Source organism: Didymella exigua, assembly GCF_010094145.1.
Source record: "Didymella exigua CBS 183.55 unplaced genomic scaffold M421scaffold_13, whole genome shotgun sequence".
Taxonomy (NCBI): Eukaryota; Fungi; Ascomycota; class Dothideomycetes; order Pleosporales; family Didymellaceae; genus Didymella; species Didymella exigua.
This window is the reverse complement of record NW_022984787.1, coordinates 718,868-746,171: the sequence shown is the minus strand read 5'-3', so window position 1 is coordinate 746,171 and position 27,304 is coordinate 718,868. Positions and strand designations below refer to the sequence as shown.

Here is a 27,304-nt window from a genome sequence, read left to right as displayed (position 1 = left end):
GGGGTGCGTAGCTGCTCTTCTGTCAAGTAAGGTGGATCATTTCTTGTTTTTCTAGGGCAAAGGTGACCTTGTTAGCTGTGCCCCATGCTCTGATCTGTTGTAGGTCTGCTGCTAGGAGCTCAACGTTCTTATCTAGGGAGTGTGAGGCTTGGTATAAGCATATGTCATCTGCGTATCCAAATCTCTTCTTTATGTCCATAGACATCAGCTCTGCCAGATACAGTGTGTACAGGATTGGGGAGAGGGGTGAGCCCTGCGGCATGCCGCAGGCGACTGGGCGGCTAGGGGTGGTGGCTTGGCCTAGGCGTACTTGGACCCTTCGATCAGTAAGGAAAGAGTTAACAAAGAGGATAGTCCTTTGTGGCCAGCCCTGTCGGGCCATCTGGTGCAGAAGGCGGTTCTTAAGGAGAGCGTTAAAGGCGCCTTGCACATCTAATGTTACTATTGTGACGTGCTGGCCTTTAGCCCACGCAGCCACGCAGTACCATGGCAGAAAACCAGCAAGCGCTCCACCCCCAGCAAGAGCAGGAGCTCTTACGCTATATTGAGCGCCTTACAAGGCAAGGCCTACCTCCCTCACGGCCTATGATACGACGCTTTGCTTCGGAGATCGCGAAAAAAGAGCTTGGAAAAGGCTGGGTTGATCGATATATCCAGCGCCACGACGTCCATCTCATCTCACGCTGGACCACTGGCATCGATCGCTCGCGCCACCAGGCTGACTCTCTATCAAAGTATAGCCTCTACTTTAAGCTTCTGTGCAGCAAGCTCAGCCAATACGATATTGAGCCTCATAATATATATAATATGGATGAGAAGGGCTGTATGCTAGGAATACTTACTCGCTCAAAGCGGGTGTTCAGCAGGAGGCTATATGAGGAGGGGAAGATTAAGGCTCACATCCAGGATGGCAATCGGGAGTGGATAACGCTGCTGGCCTGTATATGTGCTGATGGATCAGCCCTTGCGCCTGCGCTGATATATCAATCAGCCTCAGGCTTAATACAAGACACCTGGCTACAGGCTCTAAGGCCAGAGGATCGAGTGTATATATCCTCCTCACCTTCTGGCTGGACGAACAACGATATAGGACTATCCTAGCTTAAACAAGTGTTTAATCGATCTACAAAGGAGAAGGCAGGGCGGAGCTATCGATTACTTATCCTTGATGGCCATGGATCTCATCTCACGATGGATTTTATTGAGTACTGTGACCGGAATAGAATCCTCCTTGCAGTATACCCCCCTCATTCAACTGACACCCTCCAGCCGCTTGACGTCGTCATGTTTAAGCCATTCTCAACAGCCTACTCAAACCAGGTAGCTGCTTTTATGGAGAGGTGCCAAGGGCTTACTTCTATAAGTAAGAGAGACTTCTATCCTATGTTTATGGCTGCCTGGGAGGCCTCGTTCAAGAAAGAGACTATACTCAAGGCTTTTGAGGCAGCTGGCCTCTCACCTCTCAACCCAGAGGTGATACTCAAACGATTCAATCAGCCAGCTCAATCAGGCCAATCAAGTGATAACGACTCCTCAGCCTTGAGCGCCTCTAACTGGCGGAAAACTGAGCGCCTTCTACGCCAGGTAGTGCACGATAGGAGTGATCCACGAGCTCAAAAGCTCAGCCGAGCCTTCCATTCTATCTCAGTTCAGAAAAGCCTTCTTACACACGAGGCTCAAGGCCTTATGCAAGCTCTTATCAATGAGAGGCAGCGTAGAAAGCGAGGCAAGGCTCTGCCTCTAGAGGCAGAGGAGGAGTATCACGGTGGAGCTAAATTCTGGTCCCCAAGGAAGGTGAAGGAGGCACGTGATCGCCAGCTTCAACAATGGCTTGAAGAAGAGCAACTACAACACCAGAGAGCTGAGGCAGCTCGCCTACGTGAAGTGAAGAAACAGGAGAAGCTTCAGGCAGCTCAACAGAAGCGTGCAGCAAGGGCAGCAACTCAAATAATAAGGCAAGAGGAGAAGGCTCGTAAGGCTGCTGATCGAGCCTCACGACAGGCAGCTCGTAGGACTCAACAACGACTCCAGCAAGCTCAAAAACCCGCCCAAAGAGGCAAGAGGGGAGACCTCAAGGCAGCTACTAAGGCAGGCTCAAAAAAGAGAGCAGCTGCGCAGCCTCAGAGTGGTGATGATGCCTCAGGTGCTGCAGCAGGCCCACCACCATCTCAATCACGACACGGCCGAGCAATCAAGCTCCCAGCTAAATATAGATAGCTATATATATCAATCAATACCTATAGAACTCAACTCTAGAATATATCGCGATAATAGCTATCGTTCGTGGCTCTACAGCCTCAAGTTAAGCTGCTGTTTTGGTGTTCAGGGTGGCTCGAACGGCCGGGCGGCTCGGACGGCCGGGCAGCAGGGTAGCTTTTAAGTGTGGCTCTATAGCTTCATTTTTCTATTGCTAATATCTCGTTGGGGTGGCTCATCGGCTGAACTGGCTCATCGGCCGCACGGCCACGGTACGGTACCGGACCGGACGTCAACAGGGCGCCGAAGGCTCGATGGGTCATGGATGGGAACATCATAAGTAACTCTGGCATATCAGCCGGTATTGACGCATCCTACCCATTCGTTGCGCTGAGCTATGGAGAGGATATCGCAGAGAGCCTGGTGGACAGTGCAGAATACGCCAGGTGGATGGACCCAGAGCACGACCCATTCAGCAAGAGATGGAACCTCTCCTAGACTCAAAGCATTAGCCTAAAGAGACTCAATAATTGAATCCGTGCATGGCTGGGTCGTTTATCTAGTAGGTTTCGTCACTTTTGACGTATGTGATCAGTGAAAGATCGTGATCACGCGCCTGCGAATGCACTCACAAAGTGTCGACTTCACTTAACAGATCTATTATGTACGCCGTACACAATAGCATCCATGAAATTATTCACCGTATCGTTTGCCTGAGAAGCTGTCGTTTCTTCCTATATTCATTCTCGTCGCACTATCCACCTGCCACTGCATCAACCCAACCACCATGCAGCATCAACACCAGAAGAAGACCACAGCGGGCGCGGCTACAAAGCCTCAAAAATCAGACCGCTTCACTTCTCTTCTTTCAAAGATCTGGAGCGGCCTTAGTAATCATCGGACATTCTACGAAGAGTGCATGGACGGTGTCCTAGGCGCGGCCGCTATACAGCAAGACACAACCGCGTGATTCGAGAAAATTCAGCAGCTTATCGAATGTGTTAACAGGGTTGAGCTCAGTCACGAGGTTATTCTGTTTCTTCTCCAAGACATGGGTATCTACATACCTGAACAGTAAAGTTGGGGTGAAAGAGAGAAAATCACGCTTGTTATGTGCCATTTACCTCCGCTTTCACCACCAAAAAAGTCGTTAGGACTGGCCTCCTCGTCTGTCGACAACATGAACCCACTTCGACCTCTTCAACCAAATGTCCCTTCCATCGCAGCCTGGCCTCCGCCTCGTGCGCCAACAGTGCGTACTTCGCAGCAGCAGAGAAAGCAACAACAAGAGCAGCGGAAGCAGCAGGGGAAGCACGAGGTTCCAGTCAATCTACGTGACAATGTACTGCCCTTTGATTGTAGCGCATCCGTACTACCTGGACTAACATTTCCCGAGGATTTCAGAGCGTACCACTGTCCGCGCGACGAGACCATTCTGACCCAGAACTACCAACATTCACCACCAAATCCTCTCCGAAAGGCCTCACACGATCCAGTCTTTTTCAGCAGCCTAGCGTTAAGGTCAAGCGTCGCTGAACTTTTCGGTTGTGTGGTTACGCCCCGAAAGAACGATCAGCATGTCGGCGGCAGTATTTGGCAAGCACCTCCGGCACTACCCTATGATCCCGAAGACGATGATGTGGTAGCTTGGAAGAAGGGTTTGGAGGGTGGAACTGACGACGAGCACAACAGGGTGAAGGCCTGTGCCGTTACTTGGCCACTGTGGAACTCTCGCCTCGATCTGGAGATGTGAGCACGGCCTAGAGAACACTCTTGCGGTTGTATGATCTTGAATTTCTGTGATACGGACATGCTGTCCTCTATACTTGGCAGAGTTGCAGCTCGAGCGACAATCTCTGGGAGCACCAAGAAGGCGCGTACTGTTTGGTATGGGCAGCCGGTACATTCGAACGAGACACATAATACCCATCAATATGAATAGCCATCATCAGCATCGTTCTGACCCAAAGCTTGATCTACACTATCAAAGCCTTGATCATGATTGTGCTAGCGTTTGTGAGTTATCCCATCCCCGGGCGCTAATGTTATGTAGATGCGTGTTCATCTACAGATCATTCACCACTCGCCGCACCACCTCATGAAGATCCTCCTCTTTCAGGCCCAGCAGGCTATTTGCGAAAGTCTCCCTCTTCTTCCAGTCCGCTGCGACCACACCCCAGATAGCGACTACCTCCTCCCGCGCATCGTGGTCGCCTTCCAACATCTTTGGCCTAACCTTCTTGAGCTCTGCTTCACTATCCTCATCAATCCTCTCGAACGTATCACCAGTTACCTCCTCCAGCGCAGCAAGAACTTCCAGTTGTGTGATGTACAAGCTGTGCACATAGAGCAGCTTGTTCTCCGTCTCTTGTGGCTTCTCTAGGATCTTGACAACTGCCTGCCCAATGAATGGCAGCGTCGATGCAGAGAACTTGATGTTACCACCATCTAGTAGGTACGCTTTGCGCCCCCGAACATCGAACTTTAGCAGCCCATTGCCGAGACCCCAGTCGAAAAAATGTGCGTTGATAAGACTCGTCCACGTCAGCTTTCCCCTGCCACTGTCCCGCTCCTTCTTCTCCAGCTCGATCAAGTAATTGCGAATGCCCTCCTTGCCCTTCATCAGCGGCAAAATCTGATTTGTCTTCTCATCTGCAGAGTCGCAGCTGCCGAAGTCGGCAGGAAGCACTCGCTTCACGCCACCCTTGAAGGCAGCATCGATAAGCTTTCGTTGCTGCTCAACTTGGCTTCCTGCAATGGTGATGACGAGTGCATCGATCTGCTTGTCTTGAAATTCTTTGGCGACGGTGTCCACATTTAGGTCGTCTGGTACTGTGATGACTTGCGTTCGGGGGTATACTGATTTCGAGGTTTGGCGGTTGATCACGTAAATGTTGAATTCGGACTTCTTGAGTTCTTCGAGTACGGGCTTGCCCAATGTACCATTGCCGCCGATGATGGCGACGTTCTGGATAGCTGACATGTTTGTGGTAGTCGTTGTAGATACAGGTGGTTTGGGTCTGCAGGTTTCGATTTGACGATTTGAATGACAGTTGGTCAGATAGACTGGAAAGCGCAATGCAACCTCAATGATGTTGGCGGGGTGTACTTTGTTGTGGGGGTTGCGCGCTTATGTACGCTACCCACCGGCGCAAAGCGTGGCTCGGAATAATTCCCACCTGCTTGCGTGGTGTTTACTCCGCGATCGGTCGGAGTACCTTGACACTTACTCTCTATCTGAGCGAATGACTTACCAATCGCTCTGGTTTTATAGTTTCGATATAGAAATGTCATACCATAATGCAGCAGAAAGGGCATAAGGCGCAATCGTTGCGTAGGCGTTACTGTGTCAACCCAGGCTATGTCCAGGTCCGACTTTCAGCCGAGCGGCGACTTGACCATTCCCATCGTTATGATTGTATTCGGTATTCGCAAAGCTATTGCCCGACTGATCACGACACAAGAGTGAACTTGCAGTCGTTGTTCCAAGCATCCCGATAGAGTATACGAAGCTGCCCAAATGACGACCGAGCTCAGCTTACCTACCAGGGACGAGAAGAGAGGGCAATAGCTCGAAGGCATGTCAAACAACTGACGCGTGATTCGAGACTGGCCGTATTAAATATAGATACGCGTTGTATGGGTGGAGGACGACAAGGCTCACGGATTCTCTTCAAATCTCGAGGTGGTTCGACCTCACTGCTCAGTCACGCCATCCCTTCGTCGGACCCAACACACCACTTGGGCTCATAGCAGCGCTTCCCGACGCACCATGAATGACTCTTCGGGAGAACATAGTGCGTGTTATAAAAGATGGGGTTGACTGGTCAGATGAACTGCAGACCAATAAAACTTCCTTTTGGACGAGCGCACAACGACACTAGACAGTTGAGAACCATATAGAAGCTCCACGCTGTTTCATCAAAACAGACCTTTCAATATGACTCCCTTGCAGCGCCGACCGATGCAGCACATTGATCGCCGAGACCTGTACACAAACCTGAAAACCCGAATACAATACCTGCAGTCTTTCCTCGATTTCAGTTCTCGTATGTATCAAGATAGTAGCTGCATCAACACGTATTGACACTCACAGGTGACATTGAGCACCTAGTGACTGGAGCCAAATACATCAGAGCCCTCATTCTCGTTCTTGTAAACATCGTTTAAAAGAAACTGTTGCAATATGACATTACTGCGCGAGCTTTCGAGACACGATCAACATCATGCGAGGGATCTGTCGATTCCAACCTCACCGAGAACTCCCCTCAAATTATGCACCGCAAGATGTTCCTCCGTGGCTACCTAAACAAGCTGTGCAGCGACCCCTCAAAGATGAAGTTCTGGGAGTACCTCGACAAAGTGGGCACGATGCACGTCGGACAAGGGCGGACACATCCACTGCACATGGAGTATGTACACATGGGTGTCACATTGTCATTCGTCCAAGACATCCTGACAGAGGCCATTTTGTCACACCCGAAACTGAAGATGGACCGCAAGATCGGACTTGTCAAGGCACTGTCGAATGTGATCTGGATCCAAAACGACCTGTTTGTGAAGTGGTACGTTCGCGATGGCGACGAGTTCACTGATGAAGTTCTTGTTCCTGAAATCGAGCCAGAGGGCTACCTGCACGGAAAGAAGATACGGCACGACGCAAGTGAGAGCGAGAGCGAAATCGAAGACACGGCCATGGCAGCTGGATCGTGTCCGTTTAAGAATTTGGCAGCATCACCACGCGGCAACGGCACACTGCAACAAAGCATGGAGATAATGAGCATGGACGAGTCTCCACAGAAAGATGGAGCTTGTTCGCCGGAAGCCGAAAACATCCGCCCTACTCCAGCATCACTAAATCGGAGAACATGTCCTGTGAGCGCGACTTTGTGAGCGGTGAGCAGCGCATAGACATTCGGTGAACGGTGTCCGCACAGAGGAATGTGGACCATGCAGTTGGTACATTTGTTGTTTTGAGGCCGGACTTCCTGGGGAACTTGTAGATATTTTCCGGCGCACTCGTCGCATTTCCCAGGATCCCCGATCCACTGGTCTTTCAGGTACTCATCGTCATGATCGGCCGCGATCGAGGCCAGTGAGGATAGGACAGCTTCCGTGAGGAGCATTGTAGGCTAGCGACTACGCCAATTTGATATGGGTTGTACCTGCGTCCAGGCCGGTAGTGCTGGTTTTGGCTCACATGATCAAGATAAAATTGCATCTTATCGCGAACTCCACACTCGTCGAAGCTGTGATTTGTGTTCTGGAAGACACGAGGCGATCTATCGTTTCGCGAAATCACGGAGAGCCCGGATCTCCGGTTGGACTCTAGCGATGGACGATACCGGACGCCTACCCGTGTGCCGCGGCCTAGTCTCGGAGACACGCAGCAGCACGCCTTGAAGCTGCTCTTTCGCGTGGCGGTGGACGACTTCACGCTCACCGACAGACTGCAGGAGCTTCGGCGAGCATTGCAGCCCTGCAGGCGCATGGTAGTGCCCCTCATAACGGCAAGGTTGATCCCTTTCTATGGCCACGAGGCAGCGCATCATGGTGTTGAGTCGTTTCAGCGTGGCCGATGGCATGCGGAGCCGGCAGCCCAGCCAGAAAGCAGTAGAACGAGAGTGGCGCTTGGTGCTTGGCCTGAATCAGGTTGACGGGCTTGCGAATGTTGGTGTTCAGTGGCGACGACGTGGCCCACCCCGCCAAAGTTGATTGCGATGCGCTCTGAGCGTTTGAGAGTGTACTCGCCAGGAGGGATCTGGCTGCGCGGGCGAGCCAGTGCACCGCGAAGTCCATGCGAGTCGTGACATAGGTAACGGGCGCTGAGACAGCTGTTGCCAGCAAACGTTGGACAAGTCAGCCAAAACTTAGTGATGCGCCCCAGAGGCTAGAGCCAAGCAGGCCCACAATGATGTATGCCCGCGACTGCCCAAACCTTCACACGACTCACTGGCTTGCAGCGCTCGCGATGCGTGTGAAGGTGTGCGTACCCTCGCCGCGACCGCGACCGCGACTGTGGCCTGCCGCTCGGCCACTCGGCCTCACGGGCAGAATAGTAGGACAGGCTGTGAAATTCGCTCATGATGTATTGCTTTGCCAACAGCCAAGCGGCATTCCACGGTAAGGAATTGTATGACACGAAGCCAATCGCAGCGATCCAGGGGGACGGCCATCTACAGGGATCCTGGCAACTTTCAGCGCTTCGGGACTAGCTCCCAAACAAGCGTGCAGCTCTCCATAGCAAGCGCAGTCCCCCAACTTCGCAACTTCTCAAACCTTGGTCGCAAACACGAACACCAACTCTCCCCTCCACCCCTCCCCTTCCACCACGAACTTTCTGCACGGCACTCCTGTAGCGCTGCAAAGCTGCTGCACGTCTGTCTCTCCAGGATCGCGATCTGTTCACCCAGTATTCGGATTCCGCAGTGTTGATTTTCCCGTTCATCGGCCGATCTTCGCGCTTGCACACCACGTCACCACAACAACTTAGCTGCCTGTTGTTCTCTTCTTGCGCTCCCTCACCACACCTTCTTGATACCCAGTACACCTTCTAATACCGCGCGATTTCCAACACTTTCCTTTCAACTTTGCGCACTTCTCTGCTGCGCTTGCCACGACGTTATCAAACGGAGTGACACTTTTGGACTTGAATGCGCCAGACGATTGCTGCGACAGATGAGCGTTGTTGTCTTTAGGCTTCCACTTTTTCACTCTCAATGCAGTCCATGTTCCGCCTCCCGTGGAGTACGGAGTCGCCCGGCGACAGAATCATGGAAAAGGCTACGCTGCACAAGTCAAGACAGATGCCGGCTATTGAAATTCCGGCCTTCAGTATGAACCAGATCAAGCGCAAGGCGACGGACAGTCCCGAGCCGGCATCTACGCAGCAGGCGCATGCTGTGAAGAAGTGGAAGAGCGCACAGGGCGAGGTGAACCCTGTGCTGGCGAACCATGGTACGAACGGTGTGGCAACTTCGCAATCGGAAGATGTGCAGAGTATGCCTCAGGCTGTTTCTGTGGAAATTCAGGAATCGCGACCCAAGGCTCAGCTACCGAGGAAGGACAGCGTGCTGAAGTCCAAGACACCGAGACCATCACAAGTCAATGTAAAATCTGAACCCGTCAACACTCATGAAACTTCGACAACATCAAACTTGACCGCTGTTCAACAAGCGATCGAGGCGCAAATCAGCTACGAGATCCTCTTGAAGCACAACGAGCTTCGACTGATCGAGCAAGAGTTGGCCAAATGCCAAGTTTCGATGGAGCAGCTGAGGCGCTGTTCAATGATTCCGTTTCCTGGCACTGGGGGTCTTCACGAAGACCTCAGCCGTGGTGTCGGAGCTGCTCTCCAACCTCCTGCTGGCTACACAGAGCCTCAATTTGCCGCACCCTGGGGAGTCACCGATGGTCCATACACTCGTCATTACGCCAGGTGGTTGATCTCGGACATGCAGTTCGACCCTATCTCTGAACGTGTTCTTGCTCAGCAGCAGAGTTACTTTGGACTTGGTGAAGGCAGGACGACGCGTGGCAGTTTCGGTGACTACGGTCACGGGAACAAGGGCCGCACGTCACGAACTTCGACTGGAATGTTGAAGCTCCCGCCGCTCGGTGAAAATCCAGCACCAGCTCCAAAGATTGATCCTCTGCTACACAAGCGGTCCACTGATGGTCAGTGGGTACGACTCTACTGCGCTCAGTGTGGTCACAGCAACTTCTCCAACACGCAAGGATTCCTCAACCACTGCCGCATCAAGCACAGCCTGGTATTCAAGAGCCACGACGCAGCTGCCATTGCCTGTGGCGTTCCGGTGGACATTAACGAGGCTGGCCAACCGGTCACCGCGACTGAACCGGTCAGCACCCCGGCCTCCGCACCTGCAGTATCGTTCTCCGTGCCCTCTACCCCTGGCATTGTGAATCCTCTTGCAGTGCAACCCACCCTCACTGCACAAGCCAAGGACGTCCACCGCGACTTCAACGCCGCCCCAAGGGAAGAGTCGAAGCCTGTCTCAACCAACTTCACTGGCTCACTGTCAACACCGCACCTGAGTGCTCTGGCTCAAAAGCGTGGCTTCGAGGGCAACCTCAGGGAGCTCGTCACCACATCTCAATCTAAGGTTGATCTTGACGCGATCGACCATTCAGATGACGATCTCGCGGACACCACTGCAGCTCCGACCCCAGTCAATGCCAACCCGCCTCAGCTAGCGCGTCTTCCCGCTAGCGCCCCCAACAAAGCGCCCGCAAGCAAGGCTCCCTTGGCGCGACCAGGCAGTAGGAAGGGCAACCAAGCCAGTCACGCTCGACTTCCGTTTTCGTTGCCATCGCCCGTCAAGTCAGAGTGTGACGAGCATATGCCAGACTCGCCGTTGGACCTCAGTCCTCACACTGTTGACTCCAACCCTGGCCTGGTCAGTGACCATGACGACGATGACGACGACGAGGATGATGCGCACAGCCAGCCTGACTTCATGCTTCACGACGATGTCGTTGTCGAGGATGCTAGCGATGTTGAAGGCTCGCACGAGCGCGCAAGCTCCCGCCACGGCCTTAACTCGTGTTGTGAGAAAGGGGAGATGAGCCACAAGCATTAGGCAGCGAGCGGGTTAAGTCGGGCTCCCTGCCGCCTTCAGATATGATTTATGCTCATGGTTCGTAGTTACGCCTCTCCTTCTCGCCTTTCTTGCTTTTAGAACGTTACGCCGGTTTCCCCCCGTCGATAGTTGTCGGTGGTTATTCACGACACCAACCTTTTGTTGGCAGTTTGTTAGCAGACGACTATGAGCTTCTCAACAGCTCTCGCCCGTCTGCTTTTCCTCTTGATCTGTTTTTCCTTCATCGATACCCCCCGGCTCGATGATTCCCCAAAATTTACATGTCAGAAAAACTCAACTCTTACGCGCGCCTGAACGAAGGGAAAGGTGTTCTCTAGGCGCTGAATCACGTCTGTGTATTATCATCACTTGTATGAATCGGTATAGGATGGGTCTATGGCTGGTTAGAGATGTGCCTTTGTTTTGAAAGGTGCCGGTACACTTTCTTGTACCAACAAGCTTGATCAGAAATGGTCAGCAACAAAATTAGCGAGCGAGCGTCCTCGCTCTTGTACATATCACATCCTTAATGCTAGCGATGACGCGAATCCTCAAATCTTGATTGTGTTCCATGAGTTCATTTGACATGAGTAACGTTCTGTGCAAGCGCGAGGTCTCTATGCAGGGCTCGTAGGCGTGCATACCCGACCTGCAGCTTTTCCGCGGTCTCCTGTGTCTTTGCAGTCACACCGTTCATGCATCACAGTTGGAGTCGTTCTCCGGAGTTCCCAAGGGCCCATTACCATTGTGCCGCGCCTGCCCTTACCAAACCGCCTGGTAGCTCATGCATCGTTGTCGCCCATCAACATTAAGTCTCAGCAGTCGCTCATCCCATGAACGTAAGCGCCTGCAAGGTGTCAGCATGTTGGCTACCTTTGCGAACCATCCTTTGACAATATCATCCCTTCCTCATTATCCTCGCAGTCCTCGCAGTGCTGCGCCCTGCCCTATCGCAGACTAACTCCTTCAAACTCTTCCTGCACCCTGCATGCTCTTTTACCCAAAGAGATCTCCGACTTACCGCCATAACCACACATGCCAGACTGACATAGGGACTCAGCCTCTCACCGACCCTGGCGGCCTTCCATATGGGGCTGACAAAGTAGTTCTCCTTGTTGCGGTCGATGATGCCGGGGAAGACGTAGTGCGCGTACGTGGCGGTGCAGATGGTGAGGAGAATTACAAGGAGGAGGGATTGGAAGTTGAAGAGCGCCGTCTACTTGTACATTAGCTGGATGTTCGGGAGTGTCGAGAGTTGTGCACGACACGCACCATTTTGGCGCGAGTGTGTGAGATTCGGAGTTTTTCGCGGATTCAATTAATCTAGTTTAAGGGGTCAAGAAGTCAGAGGACGGTGTTGCTGCCGGTGATGTCAAGTGAACAGCTGTTGTCGTCGCGGTGCTTTCACTTTCGGCGGGGAGAACGTGAGCCGCGGCCTGTGCGTGCATGCATGATCTATCGTCATTGCTCTCCACCGCGTTCTTGCGCGCAAACATCACACATCAACAGACCGCCGTATACGTTATTACCCTCCGGACCTCTTACGCCTACACCGCGTCGATCAACCCACAAGACACTCGATCCAACATTCAAACGACCTTCCAGGAAGCACAAGCGTTCGAACGCGACTAGAGCTGCAGGCGCAGCCGGCGCAACACGTCTGCCTCGCACATACGCCGCAACAAGATAGGGTCAAGAGCTTTAATTGAAGGAGCAAGAGAGCGCGGAAGCTCTCAAACAGTCACATCATGACGGAGGTGCGCATGCGGTTGCGCCAGAAGGGCCAGCAGTTTCCCACACAAGACTGTAAGTGCCTTCACTCGCGCCTTCGTTCGCAAACCGCGCCTTCTGTCCCCCTCTATGTGGTGCGTATAAACATGACTGGCTGACCTGCTGGTCCTTCACTTTGCCATGTCAACGCAACTCAACCTCTCCATCTCCCATTCATATCACCACCTCAATTGTCCGCACAACCACCACCATGGCTCCGCCAATCTTGCCTCGCGTTCCTCCTCCAAAGCATCTCAAAAAGACACGAACACTCTTTGACCGACCCCAAGTAGAGGCCTTCCTCCTCGCCTTCGGCGACAACGACTACCCGCTCCCCGAAACCGTGCGCGTGCTCGACGAAATCGTAACCGACTACATCATCGAATCCTGCCACGAAGCCGCAGCCGTCGCTCACCACGCTAGGCGCGCGAAGATCAAGCTCGATGACTTCAAATTCATGCTAAGGCGCGATACAGGGAAGCTGGGCAGAGTGAGCGAAATGCTGGAGACAGACAAGGAGCTGAAGCGCAAGAGGAAGGCGTTTGATACAGATGAGGGCGCGGTGCTGCAGAAGGGGGATGCGAAGGAGGATGAGGAGCCACAGGCGAGAAAGGGAGGCGAGGAGGGCGAGAGGAAGAAGAAGAAAAAGAAGAAGGATAAAGTCAAGAAGGAGAAGTTTGCAGATGATGAGAGTGTGGTGTAGGAACGCAGCATGTCAGCGTCTACAAGGGAAGCCATCAGGAATCTCTCTTGACATACTCTACGGCACTATCCATCGTACATGGCCTCGAATACTCTTTCAGCACGACATGGTCCACGATCGGTCACCTCTTCTCTCAAAACGAACTTTTCGATACGAGTCTGCGCATCTGAGCGCATACTCGTCTCTGTTCGTACCAGGCCGACGGGTCTCAACACACTTTTGGATCCAGGACTATCTACATTATAAGAAATTGCACTGCGACGGCGTTAATCGATTTTCGATACTAGCAGCATATGCGATGTCAATTGGATCGTACGCAGGAGGAGGACTTGCTCACGTGACCAGGCCAGCGTATTTGCATGGCACTGTTCCTTGTCTATAGTCTGTACAGCAGTTCTTGGTCGAAGAGTTTCTCCGAAAGCATATTGATAGGGCTATGGGGAAGGTGTTGTCGAGGTAAGATGTTAGGCAGCGCCTCCTGCTAAATGCTATGTCTCCCGGCCTCCCCGAAAGATATTCAGCGTCTGAATGGCTTGTGGCTGAGGCACTCCCGATGCAACTGCGAATGCGAATAAATCTTTCGATTCAGTAGTGAAATCTTCCTTGTTCGATCTGGCATCAGTCTTTCTAAATCGTCGACCCTGGACAGAAATCTGTCCTTTGGCCTTGTCTTGCTCACGAGCAGTGTGAGGTTGAGAAACATCGTGGCCATGGCAGTCCCGTGTACAAGCCGAGGGTTCGATATTCACCCCATGTAGTCGATCATTTTCAATAATTGGTTCGATACACGCCACGAGACACAATGGCTCTTAAACGTTGAATGGTGTTTGATTGTTGAGCATTGGCGCTCAAATGCTCATGCTCGACAGGCCTGCGGTACTCGTACACAGCCTCAGCCAGCGCCTGGAAATGCTCGCCTTTACAGGTCTACTTTTCACTCGGCATCGTCATGCAACGTTCCCACGCCGCCGGTCGCGCCTTCGATGGGCGTGGGCTCGCTCTCCTCATCCTTTTTCGTGCTCCAAGTGTTGATGTTGCCGCTTCTAACGTCTCTGAGCAACGCTACACTCGCACGTTAGCCAAAACGCCAGACCCAAGCTCTTAAGAATGCATCATAAATCATGTTCAGGCCTCCTGCTGCCTCTGCTGCCTGCCCTTATTGCCGCCCCGTCGGTCACCGCCCTGTTTCCTGTCACCGCCCTCCTTCTGGTTGTCACCAGCAAGAGCGTCGCCGCCACCGAGAGTAAGCGCTGCGGTCGCGAGACGGTTCGAGAGGTCGATCTGGGTGCGGATGGTGTTGGCGAGGTAGGAGACGACGAGGACGTCCTGGATGTGTGCGTTGCTGCCGCGTGTTAGCTTCTGAGATCAGCTTAGAGGTGGGCTTGGCGTACAAGTCGCGCTCAATGTCGGCGGCATCGACCTTCGGTGCCAGGCTGAGGGCGTTCATCAAGAACTGGCCCAGCGCGGACGAAGGCTCAGCCTCCTCGTCGAGGACGTTGTTGACATAGTTGGAGACGCGCTCGAGCATGTCGAGGACGTGCCTGATGGCGTTCTCGAGCTGGTCGAGGTCGGTCGCAACCTCGGCGATCCTGCTCTCGCTGTTCTTGGCGGCAGAGACGAGCTCCAGGCCCGACTTCTCGGCCTCGCCGTACCTGATCTCGTGGGGCACGGGGATGAACAGGCACGAGTCGGCGGCGCGTTCGGCGGTGACGCCAATCGGGGCGGAGATGTAGGTGCGCGACTCAATCTCCTTGCCGGGCTCGGTGGACACGGTCAGGTGGACGGCCGGGTGGGGCCATGTGCCGTCGCCCTGCTGGCTGTAGAAGTTCTGGATGAGGGCGGAGAAGGTGTTGAGGTCGCTGCTGGTGGCGTACCAGCCGACGAGGACCTCGCGTGGGTTCGCGCGCAGGTGCAGGGCGAGCATCTGCTTCTGGTAGTCCATGTCGACCTCGACCTGCTCGGCTGTCTCGGTGTGGGGGACAGCGTAGCAGTTGCGGATCTCGATCTCGGTGCCGTCTTCGCTGCGGGTGCCGAGCAGCGTACCGATGACGCGCTCCTGGTCGGCGGGGCGGCGGAGCGAGTGGTCCAGGACGGAGAAGACGGCCTGCAACGGTCAGCATATGGCACACACTGCGCCGCCTATCGGCACGGGGAGCGCGCGCACCTGGGGCTGGATGACCACGTTCAGCGGCGCCGTCGAGGGCTGCGCGCCGACGGGCGCTGGGCCGAGCGGGCGCGCGAGGTGGAGGAACGAGTCGGTCGCAGACATGATGGCGGGAGTTGCGCTGGGCGGTGCCGTGCGTTGTGCGAGGCCGGGAGCGAGAGGGCGTGGTGGTGGTGGGGCAGAAATTGTATGGATTGTTCCTGCCAGGTGCGGTTCTCGCTAGCACGGACGCTAATATTTATTTTCTGGAGAGACGGCTATGGATAACATGACACAACAGTGCAGCTGTCACCTGTGCGGTCTCTGACAGCCTCGATATTGGGAGCATTCGTGTCGCCTAAGTAAGCATTTCAGGGTCGCAGACTTCAATCCCCGGTGAAAACAAGGGACCAACACACCAGCATGGCGTTCTCGAGAGGGCGCGGAGGCTCTCGCGGAGGCCCGCGTGGTCGCGCAAGAGGAGCAGGCAGAGGGAGAGGCGGAGATCGCGGGAGAGGCGGTGCTCGAGGGCGAGGTGGTGACCGCGGACGGGGTGGTGACCGCGGACGGGGTGGTGCCGGTGCTTCACGAGGGCGAGGCCGGGGCGGTGGCCGTGGTGGATACGGCGGTGCAAGAATGAGAAGCCCAGACGGCGAGGCGTGAGTACGGCAACGGGCTGCATGAGGCGCAAAGCAGTCGCTAATACCGTATAGAGAGGCCGAAGGCATCCAATCGCCCGAGCCATCAGACACAGAACCAGAACCCTCCGACGAGGAAGAAGACGAGGAAGAAGAAGAATCAGATGCTGAACCCACATCGAACGCCTACGCCGCCCTCCTCCAGTCACTAGCCTCCACCCAATCGCAAGATCGATCAAGTAAGAAGCGCAAGGCGCAGAGCGAGGAGGATCTGTTGGGACAAACGAAACTCAAGCGCCGCGCGAACCAGACTGACCTGAGATCGGCTGCCGAGCATGTCGACGATGAGTCTGCTGGAGAAGATGATGGTGAACCAGGAAACGACGATGAGGCCGAAGATGAGGTCGAAGATGAGGACGAGGCCGAGGAAATCGAGGACGAAGAGGAAGACACTCCACTCGACAACGAAGCGAACAACCCCTTCTTCGACAAGCACTTTGGCAGCCCCGACGAGGACGACCTCGCAAAACGGCTGAAGCGGATAGCAGAGAACGAGTGGGCGACCAGGAAGCTGGAAGCAGGCCCACCCAAGGCTGCCAACCCGTGGAAAGCTCAGAAGTCGAGCCACACCGAGACAGGGAAAGGAGTTCTGCAGGTCCCTAGCACAGACGAGAAGGCATTGGAAAGGCCGAGGTTCAAGAGCACACGCAACATTGGGCTGAAATCAAAGTTGATCGAGAATGCCCAGAAGGAAATTGGCGACTTCAACGACCTTGAGCAGACAATTGCGTCTTCCCTTTTCAGCTACCAGGACTTGCTGTTTGGCGCAAGGACGGTGCAAAATGCTGAACGACTTCGCGACCTAACCTGCTTGCATGCTCTCAACCACATCTTGATGACACGAGATCGTGTTATAAAGAACAATGCAAAACTGGCAGCGGCAAAGGAGGAGGACGATGTTGAGTATCGCGACCAAGGTTTCACAAGACCGAAGATTCTGTTCCTTCTCGAGACAAAGCAAGCCTGCGTTCGAGCCCTGGACTCGATCACCAAGCTGCACACTTTCGAGCAGCAGGAAAATAAGAAGCGCTTCCTGGACAGCTTCTCCCAGCCAGAAGACAAGTTTTCAGATGACAAGCCAGACGACTTCCGGGAGCTATTCGAAGGCAACGACGAGAACGAATTCCGAGTCGGTGTCAAGCTGACCCGCAAGACACTGAAGCTGTACTCAACCTTTTACAACTCTGACATCATCTTCGCCTCCGCACTCGGTCTGCGCCGCGCCATCGAGACCGGCGACAAGAAGAAGCGCGGAGACCACGACTTCCTCTCCTCGATCGAAATTGTCATCATGGACCAGGCCGACGCAACCCTCATGCAGAACTTCGAGCACGCAGAATTCGTCTTTGATCACCTGAACCTGCAGCCCAAAGACCCGCACGGCTGCGACTTCTCACGCGTGCGTAGCTGGTACCTGGACGGCCACGCACCGCACATGCGCCAAACAATCATTCTCTCCGCCTTCCTGACTCCCAAAATAAACTCCCTCTACTACAAACATATGCGCAACGTCGCCGGTCGTCTACGCTACACGCCCGACTACACCTCCGGGCTGATTGAAACCCTCAGCTACGGGATCAAGCAAACCTTCCTACGCTTCGACTCGCCGTCGCACCTCACAGACCCGGATGCGCGCTTTAAATACTTCCACTCCTCCGTCCTGCCGTCCATCAGTCGCCTGCCCAAGCCCGCAACCGGTGGCGTTGGCGTGCTCGTCTTCATCCCGTCATACCTCGACTTCGTACGCGTCCGCAATTCGCTTGTCGACAGCGACTTCAGTTACGGGCTGATCCAGGAATACACCGACCCGACGGACGTCCGCAAGGCGCGCTCACACTTCATGAGTGGCAAGCACAGCCTCTTGCTGTACACGGGCAGAGCCCATCACTTCCACCGGTATCAGATCCGCGGCGTCAAGAGGGTCGTGTTCTACGGTGTACCCGAGAACCCCAAGTTCTACGATGAGGTCGTTGGGTTCATCGGCAAGAGCGTGGAACGTGGGGAGATCAGCAGGCAGGAGGCGAGCGTGCGAGTGGCTTTCAGCAAGTGGGAGAGACTGGAGCTTGAACGAGTCGTGGGCACGAAAAGGGTGGGGAAGATGATTGCGGACAAGGGGGATGTGTTTGATTTCGTGTAGTTGTATCGTTGTAAAGCATGGGTGGTCACTGCATGGCATAGGCTGGCGTTTCAAGCAATATAGTTCAGCACTTGCGAACACATATTCACTGAGATAGCGCCTGTCCCATTTGCGCTCTCTCTCGTCTCCGCGCCCATCCCTGATATAAGGTGATCCGGTTAAATTCTTGGCCATGGTGGGTGTTGAACCGACCATTCGACGAGCTCCTGACCACTCCGTTCAAACCTGCATCGACCGAGACTGAGCCGTTCGGTCTGGAGCTTTTGATCACGAGCTGCGTGTGGAGATTCCGTCACGTGATCTTGGCGTGTTCCAGGACATCGGCCAACTTCGACGCCGCCTCACCATCCGCGCTACTAGATTGTTTCGTGTCAATATTCTTCAGTGGTACGGTGCGTATAAAGTTTTATCGTACGTATATATATATATATATATATATTGTCGCGCCCTTCTTTCATCAATAAGTTCTTGGGCTTGTGGTTTAGTGGTATAATTTTCCCTTAGCATCTCGGTTACTACCTAAGTAATTGAACAGATCATCATAGCCTGGGAAAGGTCCTGGGTTCGATTCCCAGCAAGTCCAATTTTTTGGCTATTCGAGGCCTTCTTTTTGCTACCCTGCATGCCGTCGTCGTGGTGGTGGTGTTGACTGAGGGCTTTTTGTGACTATGTCAAAATCAGGCAAGTAACAACTAGGCTAGGTAGGCAGGTGGAATGTGTAGAGACCAACGAGCGGCTACTGAACGCGACTTGCAAACTGAAACACAACAGAGTATTCGACAAGTCCCGCAGCAGGCCTTTTGTTACATTGAAGCTTCATGGCGGTTGCGTCATGCTGCAGTGAATTGATGTGTTGCCACTTCAATCCAGGCACCTGCGGGGTCAACGACAAGCGAAACGCTAACTTGCTGGCTTCGCCTCTGCAAGATCCCATGTTAAACCTTCATGCACTTGTATTGCGATGTCTGCTAGTATTGTCGTTCTTTTGCGACTCCGCTCCGGCTATGTCTCTACTTGCGCTCCCTAACGAGCTTCTCCAGCACGTAGCTCGCTTTCTGCCATGCTCCAGTCTCCTTGAATTGATCCGCACCAGTCGTAAACTCCACGAAGCTTGCTACGACCCACTCTTATTCAAAGACATCGCTCAAAATGCGTTTCACAGAACGCCAGACGCAGACGATGACCTGCTCGAGACGTACAGGCAGCCAGGTCGCGTGGAACTGACGCCGGAGCAGCTTGAATGGGCAGAAGGCGAAGTGGTTTTGAGTGAATCCGGTATCGATGATACAATTCGACTGGCTCATGCTGTCGAAGATCTTATCCGGCTGTCGACTCTCAAGCCTACAGCATGGCTGACCAGCACTACCTCAAACATGGCCGACTGGCTTCCTCATCTGCTGGCACTCCATCATCCTGTGTCTTGGTGCCTGGACCCCGATATGTTTCTCCTACCACATGGCCAGCTTAGTCAGTTCAACACGAACTCAACATCTTCCCTGCTGATGAACCGCTGGCTGTCACGAACCGCAGGCCAGGCTCGCGACAAGATAGCTTCCGCAAAGCTCCAGGCTGTGCACTTCACCAATTTCAGCTTCATTATCAATTACACCACACTACAACGCCTGGGATCTACGAACGATTTTAGCGAAGTTCTTGCCTTGTTTACTCGCCACTTCATTCCCGATTGGGCAGGGGCAGCCTCCGCACTTGCTGTCCGGCAAAACATGACGGACAACGTGATACAGCAACTCAGTGTGCGTATACCAGGCTACGCGACCTTTATCAGAGACTTGACTTTGATGCAAGCGTCTGCTGCCCTTCCTCTCTTGCTGATAGCCATCTCGTCCACTTATAGCAAACGGGAAAATCGAATACTTCCGATGCCATGTAAGATACCATTTTCTATGTTCATGGACCTGCCGAGCGTATATCGTAGCTCCGCAGGGCTCTTTGCAACGTGTCACACCAAGCATATGACAACGCCCGAGTTTCTAGCTTGTCGTTGGGCCGGCTACTATACAGATCACCGTTTTGGGAACCGTTCTATCGTTGTCGACGCGCCAATGCAGAACATACAGATGGTCGTTTCGGAGCCCACCGAAGAAGCAAGAATGCGATTGAGAATATGCGCTCATATTGAGCGCGAGACTAGAGGCTATGATCAACACGGTGACTTCCGGCTCTCCGGGCGAGTACGTGAAGATGGACTGGTCAGTCTGGCTAAGCAGTACCTCGGACTTGGAGTTTCGTGGACGTGGACCGGGAGAGTTACGCCGTTTGGCATTGTTGGGGTGTGGGGCCATAATTCGTTCGGAGGGTATTTCTGGATCTTCAAGGAGGAATGGATGTGATGCCGGCGTGGATTGCCAATCTTACTTATTGCTGCAATCCACCCAGGATACAGTGCTGCAGACGCATACGAGCTTGTGAGAAGCGAAGCGAAGCGAAGAGACATCAGTTGCTCAGTGGCAGGCGCAACGTGCTACGTTCCGGGAGGCAACTTCGATGCCCTTATCGAATTAATCACTTACACTAAAGACGACGAAATACCTCACGACACCCAGCGCCACCTTGCCAATATCAGAACAGATCGAGAACTGGAAGCTGCTTTTATACAGCCGAAAGGTAGACCAGCTACATACGGCAGTCTCAGAGATGCGTGCGCGAATTAAAGAAGCACTTGATTCGTCAGTCCGAACGAAAGATCCTAGGTTACCTTCGACTGACGTCCTGACGGCCAAATGCCACGGTAATTGGTCGCTCTTTGGCCTGTCACTTCTGGCCAGCAGAGCGAAGCCAGCGTATTTAGCTGCAACACCCCCTTTGATGATCTCAAGACTGTTCAACATGCTCGCATACCGTGACACAGACTGATGAATGCGAGCTTCCAAGTACCTTCCCGAATGCATGAAGCAACGATGGCAACGAACGTGCAACAGTGACCAAGGTAGCTACGCCTGATTGTTTTTCATCTCTTCTTCTCGGTTTGTTTGAGTCTCCGAGTCTGATGCAGTGTCTCTGCATACTTTCTGAGGGAGTCTGTCGATCTTTTGAACTTGCTGCGCAATCAACCTCAAGTAATGTAGTCAAACACTAGATCCTAAGGCGGTTGCTGCCGCAAGCAAAAAAAGGCATTCTTCAACAAAGCCGACAGAATCCGCATTTCTTTCCAGAATATCTATTGTAACATCGCCAAGCTGGCGATATGTATGTTTGTGGTGTGGTCACACTGACGATTTCGAGACTGATAATCGCGAATCGCACTAGTGTGCCTCTTGCAGCATGGCTCCCGCAAGTTTTTCCCTACCTGAGTGGGCCTTCGAGCACGACATCGACGCCATGGACGAGTTCAAGCTTCCAAGAGGTCTGCGCACAGAAAGTATTTCGTAAAATCTTCCTCTGTTGTAGCTGTGACTGATGGCACGCCATTCGCACAGACCGACAAGGTGACCTTCACGCTTTCGCCAATACGATTCACGATTTCGCCAATACGGTTCACGACTTCTAGGTGATCTTGGGTCGCATGTGCAAAGGATTCTGGCATACCTACTGCAATCTATATAAGATTGAGCGCTCATCAAGATGGAGTCGACTCCACTCATCTCCTCCTCATCGTCGTCTACGATGTCCAAGCTCTTCTCCAGATACGGGGCCACTTCTGAGGTAAAGGCAACACTTGTCGAGGGCCAGCCTACGTCCGATCCTGACGCTCCACCATCCGATATCGATAATGGATCTCTCTACCGGGTCCGCCAATCAAAGCGCCAGATCGGTATCACATCAGCAATTTTCCTCGTCACAAACCGAATGGTCGGTACTGGTATCTTTGCGACCCCAAGTGCCATCCTCTCCCTATCTGGTAGTGTTGGCTTATCTCTCATCATTTGGGTCGCGGGCATGCTGGTCGCTGCTGCTGGTATGGCTGTCTACTTAGAATTCGGCACAGCTATCCCGAGGAATGGAGGTGAGAAGAACTACCTTGAGTTTGTCTACAGCAAGCCCAAGTTCCTCGCTACAGGTCTGTACACTGGCTACGTTATCCTTCTGGGATGGGCTGGATCCAACTCGGTCGTATTCGGAGAGTACATCCTCCACGCCGCCAATGTTGAAGTCAACCGCTGGAACCAGCGTGGTGTCGGTCTGGCTTGCATCACCTCTGCTTTCCTTATCCACGGTCTCACTTTGAAATGGGGTTTGAGGCTTCAGAACCTACTCGGAATAATCAAGCTTTTCATCATCCTCTTGATCGCCGTTTCTGGATGGGCAGCACTCGGTGGTGTGCTCAAGATCGAGAAGCCCAACAACTTCGACAACGCCTTCGCCGGCACCACTGGAAGCGCTTATGGAGTTGTTACTGCGCTGTACAACGTCATCTGGAGTTACATTGGATACAGCAACGCCAACTACGCGCTCAGCGAGACCAAGAACCCGGTTCGCACCCTCAAAATCGCTGCTCCTCTGGCTCTGGGATCTGTCGCCATCCTATACATGTTCGTCAACATTGCCTACTTCGCTGCCGTTCCTGCGGACGAGATCATCGCCTCGAAGCGTCTTGTAGCTGCATCGCTGTTCCGCAACGTCTTCGGTCCCAGAGCTGAGCGCGCGCTTTCTGTCTTCGTTGCTCTGTCAGCTTTCGGAAACGTCCTCAGTGTCATCTTCTCCCAAGGTCGTCTTGTGCAGGAACTGGGTCGCGAGGGTATTCTTCCCTGGTCCAGACTCTGGGCAAGTAACCGTCCTTTCAACGCACCTCTTGCTGGTCTGTTCGAGCACTGGCTCGTCTCTGTCGTCATCATGTTGGCTCCCCCTCCTGGTGATGCGTACAACTTCATCCTCAAGTGAGTCACAAATCCGAACTCAAAGTATCTGTATTGATGTCTTCCAGCGTCATCTCATACCCGCTCGCCATTGTCAATGTCTTTGTCGCTGCTGGTCTGGCGTGGCTGTACCTCCACAAGGAGGAGTACAACTGGAACCCTCCGATCAAGGCCACTCTGCCCGTCACCATATTCTTCTTCCTGAGCAACGTCTATCTCGTCATCGCACCCTTTGTGCCTCCCAGCGAGGGCAATAGTGTCTACGAAACTCTTCCATACTACCTACACTGCGTTGTTGGCTTCGGCATCATCGCTGCTGGCGGTGTTTACTGGGCCATTTGGGCGGTTGTGCTGCCCAAGCTTGGAAACTACACACTCCACCGTGAGGTTGTTGTTGATGATATTGATGGCTGGGAGAGGCATGTGTTCAGGAAGGTACCAAAGTGAACTTGTCTGTATTGAGTACGAGATGCGGAGATACCCTAGACGTTTTAGCCTACATTCATCATACCTTGATCTAATTGAAGATAAGCATAGCACCTATGCTGATTCCGTGGGCACTGCTGTACAACTTGTAATTCTTCTTCGTGATTTATGGTATTATAGTTCCGTCACACATATTATCACCGGCACTATCATGCTGAGTACGCTGACTCATGCCCAATTAGAGAAGTCCCGCGAAGCCCAGAGCGCCAGCCAAGACAGCAGCACCCGCACCCATGGTCTTTCTGGCACCTCCGTTAGAATGCGATGGTGCTGATGTTGCCGCTGTGTCCGTCCTACTTGTAGTGCTAGCTGCAATTGTGCGGGCCGAGGTCGAGCCCGCAATGGAGACGTGCAGGGCAGAAGTGGACACTGGGGTCTCGACGGATACTGTGCTACCGAGAGGAATGGCGGAAGGAATAGGGGTTGCAGTCTGGCGGATGAGGGAAACGGAGAGGGAGTATTGTTGGGCGCAGCTGGCAGTATCTGCTCTTTATCAGTCTTGCAACGATACCAGCATCAATCAAGGAGACATACCCGAGCCGTCAGGGCAGCAGTAAGTATCGCCGGCGCTGTCAGAAGTACAATAGTATCCAGCCTCGCAGGAATTGCCGGAGTCGTCAGGACAGCATTTCTATTGCAGACAGTCAACGAGGCTTCGTCGCCCATTTAACGTGATACATACTGAGCCGTCATTGGAAAGGTGACAGTAGAGTGTGGAGGTATCAGTCGAGGAACACTCGACACTGTTGGCTCCACACGCCTCCTCGCATGTCTCGGCTCTGCCACATGTTTCTGTCTCTGGAGTGTAACCTTGACGCTTGAGGATCATGTCTCCACGTTTCAACATGACACCGAAGCTGATGTTTTGAAAGGCTAGCTTGTCTGCCATGGTGGAGACAACTAGAAGGCCGAGGGCAACGATCGAGGCACGCATGGTGAGGGATAAAGACTGAGTCTGGGTAATTCGAGTGTTTGGTGGCTTGGCCTGCTTTCGAAGATGATGATCTGAGGTGATGTGATCGTGAAGGTTTCAGAGATACTGATATACCCACAGATAGCTCTTAAGTCTTCACTGCGCCCCTCGTCACCGACTTAAGTCGTGCAGCTTTCAGCCTACTCATTTCAAAAGCAAAAACTGACCGGCAACACTTCACGGGGCATCCTCAGCCCCAAAGGCAGCCTGCCCAATAGTAACGCAAAGCTCACAGAAGGTTTACTTTCGCTCGGCCATGTTCCCGCTGCCCTTATCGCTCGTTGCTACACAGAGCATCGTTAAGCGAGACTGCGACTCCACAAGTCTTCGCAGCTCGCGTTGCTAACCTCCAGGAGAACTAGTCCTGCCATTTGGGTAGTGCCTGACGGGCTCTGACCAATCAGCGCAGAGTGACTGCGGTCCTGCTGGAAATTCCGATGCGTGTTCCTGCATCGAAAATTTCCAAATTAGGTCAATGTTTGAGAGCTGAGAGCTCCAAGCGCCAGTCTGGCAACAGGGCTGGAGCTTGTGTTGAGCTTGGCTTCAAGCACAATTCTTGGCCGGTGAATGATACAGCCCAACGAAAAGTTCTTGACCTGTGTTAGTATCAAGGCGAGGTCCCTCTGAACCAACAACCATCTGGATCAGGCACAACTGGCAGAAGAGCGTCCACCTCGTCCATTGTGCCTGATGAGGCGGGAGGTTGGTGATCCAGAGGTGTGGTGAGTGGGGAAGGCTCGATTCGGCCCCAATCTGGATAGGCGCCACTTGTTTCAGCCGCTAATTTGGGTCCAAGGTCGGGAAGCTGCCACTATGCTGCACAATACCACTCCTTGATTCTGGGGCGACTGCAGTCAGCCCGAGTGATACCAACATATGCATTGCTTTGCAATAGCTAGATTAGTTGCGCTGCCTGGAGCTAGTCAGAGTACCGGGACCGAGTTCCGTCAGAGTTGTTGTTCGTGCTGCTATTTCTCTGTCTGTATACTTGCCCTCCTTCGATCACCCGTATGCTCCCAGTCTTCCCTTGTCATCACAAGCTGGCTGCAACCCGCTACAGCTGATTCTTCGTGCCTTTCATGCTCTTGGTAGCGGATGCGCTGGTCATAGCTTTTCTCCGGGTTTTCCTCTGGCTGATCGCGCAGACGCCTCACAATACGATGAGCGCGGGTGTCTCGATGACGATGGGGTAGTAGTCTACGGTGGCGTTCTTTATGGCGAGGCAGAAGGCAGATGCGATGATACGGTCGCCGAAGACATAGGCCCTGAGGAGGGTGGGGACGTGCTTGCTGCTTGCCTTGTTCTCGAGATACTCAAGGATGGAGTCCACGTGAGTCTTGTTCTTGAACGGGGGGATGCTCTAGTTGTAGAGCCAGTGGACGAAGATATTGACTGTGGAGGCTGTCAGTATACTGTTTTGTTGAAATAAGAGCTGATGTTAGACCTGAGCTTGGATCGATATCTATTATATGTATCAGGCTTCACTCTGCTTCTTTTGAAGTTCTATTAAAGGCTCCAATGAAAACTTTTGAGTGATAGACGATTAAAGCCATGTACACGTGGTGCTTCCTCTTCTCTTCGCCAACTTCAATCACAACCATGCCACCAGCGTTCGCAGAACTATTCTGCTTAGCGATATCGAAGTTGCAATGCGACGGGAGGGCATACCCAATTGGTGGTGATCTCTTTGCGGCTTCGGTATTGACAACAAGGATGTTGAGGTAGTGATCCTCATGGGGTTGGGATCATGGTGTCGCAATAGATTTGGTGTGAATGTGAAGATGGGCTAATCCAATCGGTATGTGATGGCATGTCATGTACGTAGGTGTCCAGGTAAAGCAGTTGCAGGTTGCTTTCGTTGCCTCAGTGAGAGAACAACATATTTGACACGGTTAAAGGCCTCCTTAGACCGCTCGCTACAATCATTTAGTTCGCCAGTGTAATCGTAGCTGTCGTGACTAGCTGCATATTCCGGGTGGATGTGCTTACAAGACTGCTTCTCTGCAACAGTCACGTGCTCTAAGAAACAGCCGTCACCACCCTCTTCGCAATTTAGTGAGTAGCATCGCATGGCATGCATGATAAAGGCCATCGGAAGGTTTTGGAGTGCCTTGATATTGTCTGTTATCGTGCTTTGCGTACCAATTTTCGCAAAAGTCGTGAATGAGAAATTGAAGCAGCGGTCGTTCGCCAGATATGTTCTCGAAGGCCCATCTGACGGCAGGAATATAGGCTCGTGGAGTAATACCGATTTGCGATCGTCGAGCGCGCTCCGGAAGCCGAAAGCCAGGAGTCTGTCACCAAGGACGTACACGTTGATGAGGGCTAGGCCAGATGTGTCTTCGCCCTTCTCGCCGGAAATGTAAGTGACCATGTGTGAGGTCAGTGGAAGGTGGGTGTAAATCCAGTGGGTGAAGACATTGACTACATCCACAGTCAGATGCTGATCACGATGCCTTGCTCAAGACACAGCGGTTGCAGTCACACTCTGCCGTTTCGATAGCGTCCAGTCGCACAACTAATCATCCGCCTCCCTCCGAGGACTTTTCAAAGCCTTTCGGAACTAGTCAGAATGGAACGTAAGCAGCGCCTTATGGACATGGTACGTGGCTTGTTCAGGACCGATCTCGACGACCGTCATGCCGTCGGCGTTTGCGGGGCTGAATCGGCGTCAATTCAGATTGAGATGAGACGCGTTCGAGGGTACATACCCAATAGCTGGTGGTGAGGTCGGCTCATCGAGCTTTTCGGAGGTTTGCATTGCGTGAACGGTGAATTGAA

The 27,304-nt window shown here is 53.2% G+C and overlaps 15 protein-coding genes and 1 non-coding gene across 16 annotated transcripts; 10 read left to right on the top strand and 6 right to left on the bottom strand.

Moving 5' to 3' along the window:
- Positions 1–1,359: 1,359 nt before the first annotated feature.
- On the top strand, positions 1,360–1,983 carry M421DRAFT_30455 (uncharacterized protein; the record flags this gene model as incomplete). The annotated part of the gene is made up of 3 exons (XM_033589142.1): positions 1,360–1,473; positions 1,654–1,794; positions 1,858–1,983. Coding segments are annotated over 3 exons (381 nt in total), but the record flags the coding sequence as incomplete, so codon positions are not given.
- Positions 1,984–3,203: 1,220 nt separating this feature from the next.
- On the top strand, positions 3,204–4,105 carry M421DRAFT_154349 (uncharacterized protein). Its single transcript, XM_033587608.1, has one exon. It carries the CDS (start codon positions 3,308–3,310, stop codon positions 3,947–3,949), a length of 642 nt encoding a protein of 213 aa, XP_033449002.1. The 5' UTR covers positions 3,204–3,307; the 3' UTR covers positions 3,950–4,105.
- A 156-nt stretch (positions 4,106–4,261) lies between these two features.
- M421DRAFT_5197 (NAD(P)-binding protein) lies at positions 4,262–5,179 on the bottom strand (the record flags this gene model as incomplete). Its single annotated transcript, XM_033594988.1, has 1 exon — positions 4,262–5,179. One exon carries the CDS (start codon positions 5,177–5,179, stop codon positions 4,262–4,264), a length of 918 nt encoding a protein of 305 aa, XP_033449001.1.
- Positions 5,180–6,044: 865 nt separating this feature from the next.
- M421DRAFT_420647 (uncharacterized protein) lies at positions 6,045–7,471 on the top strand. The gene is made up of 2 exons (XM_033592555.1): positions 6,045–6,245; positions 6,293–7,471. The coding sequence occupies exon 2, from the start codon at positions 6,472–6,474 to the stop codon at positions 7,087–7,089; it is 618 nt and encodes a 205-aa protein (XP_033448999.1). The 5' UTR covers positions 6,045–6,245; positions 6,293–6,471; the 3' UTR covers positions 7,090–7,471.
- M421DRAFT_5196 (uncharacterized protein) lies at positions 6,137–6,366 on the top strand (the record flags this gene model as incomplete). Its single annotated transcript, XM_033594984.1, has 2 exons — positions 6,137–6,245; positions 6,293–6,366. The coding sequence occupies 2 exons, from the start codon at positions 6,137–6,139 to the stop codon at positions 6,364–6,366; spliced, it is 183 nt and encodes a 60-aa protein (XP_033449000.1).
- On the bottom strand, positions 7,171–8,007 carry M421DRAFT_154345 (uncharacterized protein). Its single transcript, XM_033587607.1, has one exon. The coding sequence runs from the start codon at positions 7,700–7,702 to the stop codon at positions 7,253–7,255; it is 450 nt and encodes a 149-aa protein (XP_033448998.1). The 5' UTR covers positions 7,703–8,007; the 3' UTR covers positions 7,171–7,252.
- A 773-nt stretch (positions 8,008–8,780) lies between these two features.
- M421DRAFT_154323 (uncharacterized protein) lies at positions 8,781–11,266 on the top strand. The gene has a single exon (XM_033587606.1). It carries the CDS (start codon positions 8,916–8,918, stop codon positions 10,797–10,799), a length of 1,884 nt encoding a protein of 627 aa, XP_033448997.1. The 5' UTR covers positions 8,781–8,915; the 3' UTR covers positions 10,800–11,266.
- Positions 11,267–11,339: 73 nt separating this feature from the next.
- On the bottom strand, positions 11,340–12,181 carry M421DRAFT_420645 (DUF1242-domain-containing protein). Its single transcript, XM_033592554.1, has 3 exons — positions 12,072–12,181; positions 11,821–12,015; positions 11,340–11,646 (listed from the first exon to the last, which is right to left on the bottom strand). Exons 1-3 carry the CDS (start codon positions 12,072–12,074, stop codon positions 11,626–11,628), a joined length of 219 nt encoding a protein of 72 aa, XP_033448996.1. The 5' UTR covers positions 12,075–12,181; the 3' UTR covers positions 11,340–11,625.
- A 635-nt stretch (positions 12,182–12,816) lies between these two features.
- On the top strand, positions 12,817–13,167 carry M421DRAFT_25180 (transcription initiation factor IID, 18 kDa subunit; the record flags this gene model as incomplete). Its single annotated transcript, XM_033588612.1, has 1 exon — positions 12,817–13,167. A coding segment is annotated over one exon (351 nt), but the record flags the coding sequence as incomplete, so codon positions are not given.
- Positions 13,168–14,397: 1,230 nt separating this feature from the next.
- Positions 14,398–15,541, bottom strand: M421DRAFT_62238 (eukaryotic translation initiation factor 3 subunit F; the record flags this gene model as incomplete). The annotated part of the gene is made up of 3 exons (XM_033595951.1): positions 14,398–14,614; positions 14,664–15,376; positions 15,437–15,541. The coding sequence occupies 3 exons, from the start codon at positions 15,539–15,541 to the stop codon at positions 14,398–14,400; spliced, it is 1,035 nt and encodes a 344-aa protein (XP_033448994.1).
- A 651-nt stretch (positions 15,542–16,192) lies between these two features.
- M421DRAFT_62541 (DUF1253-domain-containing protein) lies at positions 16,193–18,250 on the top strand (the record flags this gene model as incomplete). The annotated part of the gene is made up of 2 exons (XM_033595976.1): positions 16,193–16,326; positions 16,375–18,250. Coding segments are annotated over 2 exons (2,010 nt in total), but the record flags the coding sequence as incomplete, so codon positions are not given.
- A 470-nt stretch (positions 18,251–18,720) lies between these two features.
- M421DRAFT_t66 lies at positions 18,721–18,833 on the top strand. Its single transcript has one exon. It is a non-coding gene; the product is annotated as a tRNA-Ala (tRNA).
- A 375-nt stretch (positions 18,834–19,208) lies between these two features.
- M421DRAFT_420642 (uncharacterized protein) lies at positions 19,209–20,988 on the top strand. Its single transcript, XM_033592553.1, has one exon. The coding sequence runs from the start codon at positions 19,255–19,257 to the stop codon at positions 20,599–20,601; it is 1,347 nt and encodes a 448-aa protein (XP_033448992.1). The 5' UTR covers positions 19,209–19,254; the 3' UTR covers positions 20,602–20,988.
- Positions 20,989–21,874: 886 nt separating this feature from the next.
- M421DRAFT_62775 (amino acid transporter) lies at positions 21,875–23,511 on the top strand (the record flags this gene model as incomplete). Its single annotated transcript, XM_033595999.1, has 2 exons — positions 21,875–23,085; positions 23,133–23,511. The coding sequence occupies 2 exons, from the start codon at positions 21,875–21,877 to the stop codon at positions 23,509–23,511; spliced, it is 1,590 nt and encodes a 529-aa protein (XP_033448991.1).
- Positions 23,421–24,705, bottom strand: M421DRAFT_420641 (uncharacterized protein). The gene is made up of 3 exons (XM_033592552.1): positions 24,233–24,705; positions 24,085–24,181; positions 23,421–24,033 (listed from the first exon to the last, which is right to left on the bottom strand). Exons 1-3 carry the CDS (start codon positions 24,482–24,484, stop codon positions 23,729–23,731), a joined length of 654 nt encoding a protein of 217 aa, XP_033448990.1. The 5' UTR covers positions 24,485–24,705; the 3' UTR covers positions 23,421–23,728.
- Positions 24,706–25,883: 1,178 nt separating this feature from the next.
- M421DRAFT_5186 (uncharacterized protein) lies at positions 25,884–26,897 on the bottom strand (the record flags this gene model as incomplete). Its single annotated transcript, XM_033594972.1, has 2 exons — positions 25,884–25,915; positions 26,666–26,897. The coding sequence occupies 2 exons, from the start codon at positions 26,895–26,897 to the stop codon at positions 25,884–25,886; spliced, it is 264 nt and encodes an 87-aa protein (XP_033448989.1).
- Between the last annotated feature and the right edge of the window lie 407 nt (positions 26,898–27,304).

What these genes read in the sequence shown, in the direction of transcription:
- M421DRAFT_420641 (XM_033592552.1), bottom strand. Translation starts at nt 24,484, where the DNA reads ATGCGTGCCTCGATCGTTGCCCTCGGCCTTCTAGTTGTCTCCACCATG. An exon ending in ACCTTTCCAATGACGGCTCA is followed by an intron (nt 24,182 to 24,232) that starts GTATGTATCACG and finishes TGTCTGCAATAG; the next exon opens with AAATGCTGTCCTGACGACTC. An exon ending in CTGCTGCCCTGACGGCTCGG is followed by an intron (nt 24,034 to 24,084) that starts GTATGTCTCCTT and finishes GATAAAGAGCAG; the next exon opens with ATACTGCCAGCTGCGCCCAA.
- M421DRAFT_420642 (XM_033592553.1), top strand. Translation starts at nt 19,255, where the DNA reads ATGTCTCTACTTGCGCTCCCTAACGAGCTTCTCCAGCACGTAGCTCGC.
- M421DRAFT_154323 (XM_033587606.1), top strand. Translation starts at nt 8,916, where the DNA reads ATGCAGTCCATGTTCCGCCTCCCGTGGAGTACGGAGTCGCCCGGCGAC.
- M421DRAFT_154349 (XM_033587608.1), top strand. Translation starts at nt 3,308, where the DNA reads ATGTGCCATTTACCTCCGCTTTCACCACCAAAAAAGTCGTTAGGACTG.
- M421DRAFT_420647 (XM_033592555.1), top strand. Translation starts at nt 6,472, where the DNA reads ATGCACCGCAAGATGTTCCTCCGTGGCTACCTAAACAAGCTGTGCAGC.
- M421DRAFT_420645 (XM_033592554.1), bottom strand. An exon ending in TGGCATGTGTGGTTATGGCG is followed by an intron (nt 11,647 to 11,820) that starts GTAAGTCGGAGA and finishes GACACCTTGCAG; the next exon opens with GCGCTTACGTTCATGGGATG.
- M421DRAFT_154345 (XM_033587607.1), bottom strand. Translation starts at nt 7,702, where the DNA reads ATGAGGGGCACTACCATGCGCCTGCAGGGCTGCAATGCTCGCCGAAGC.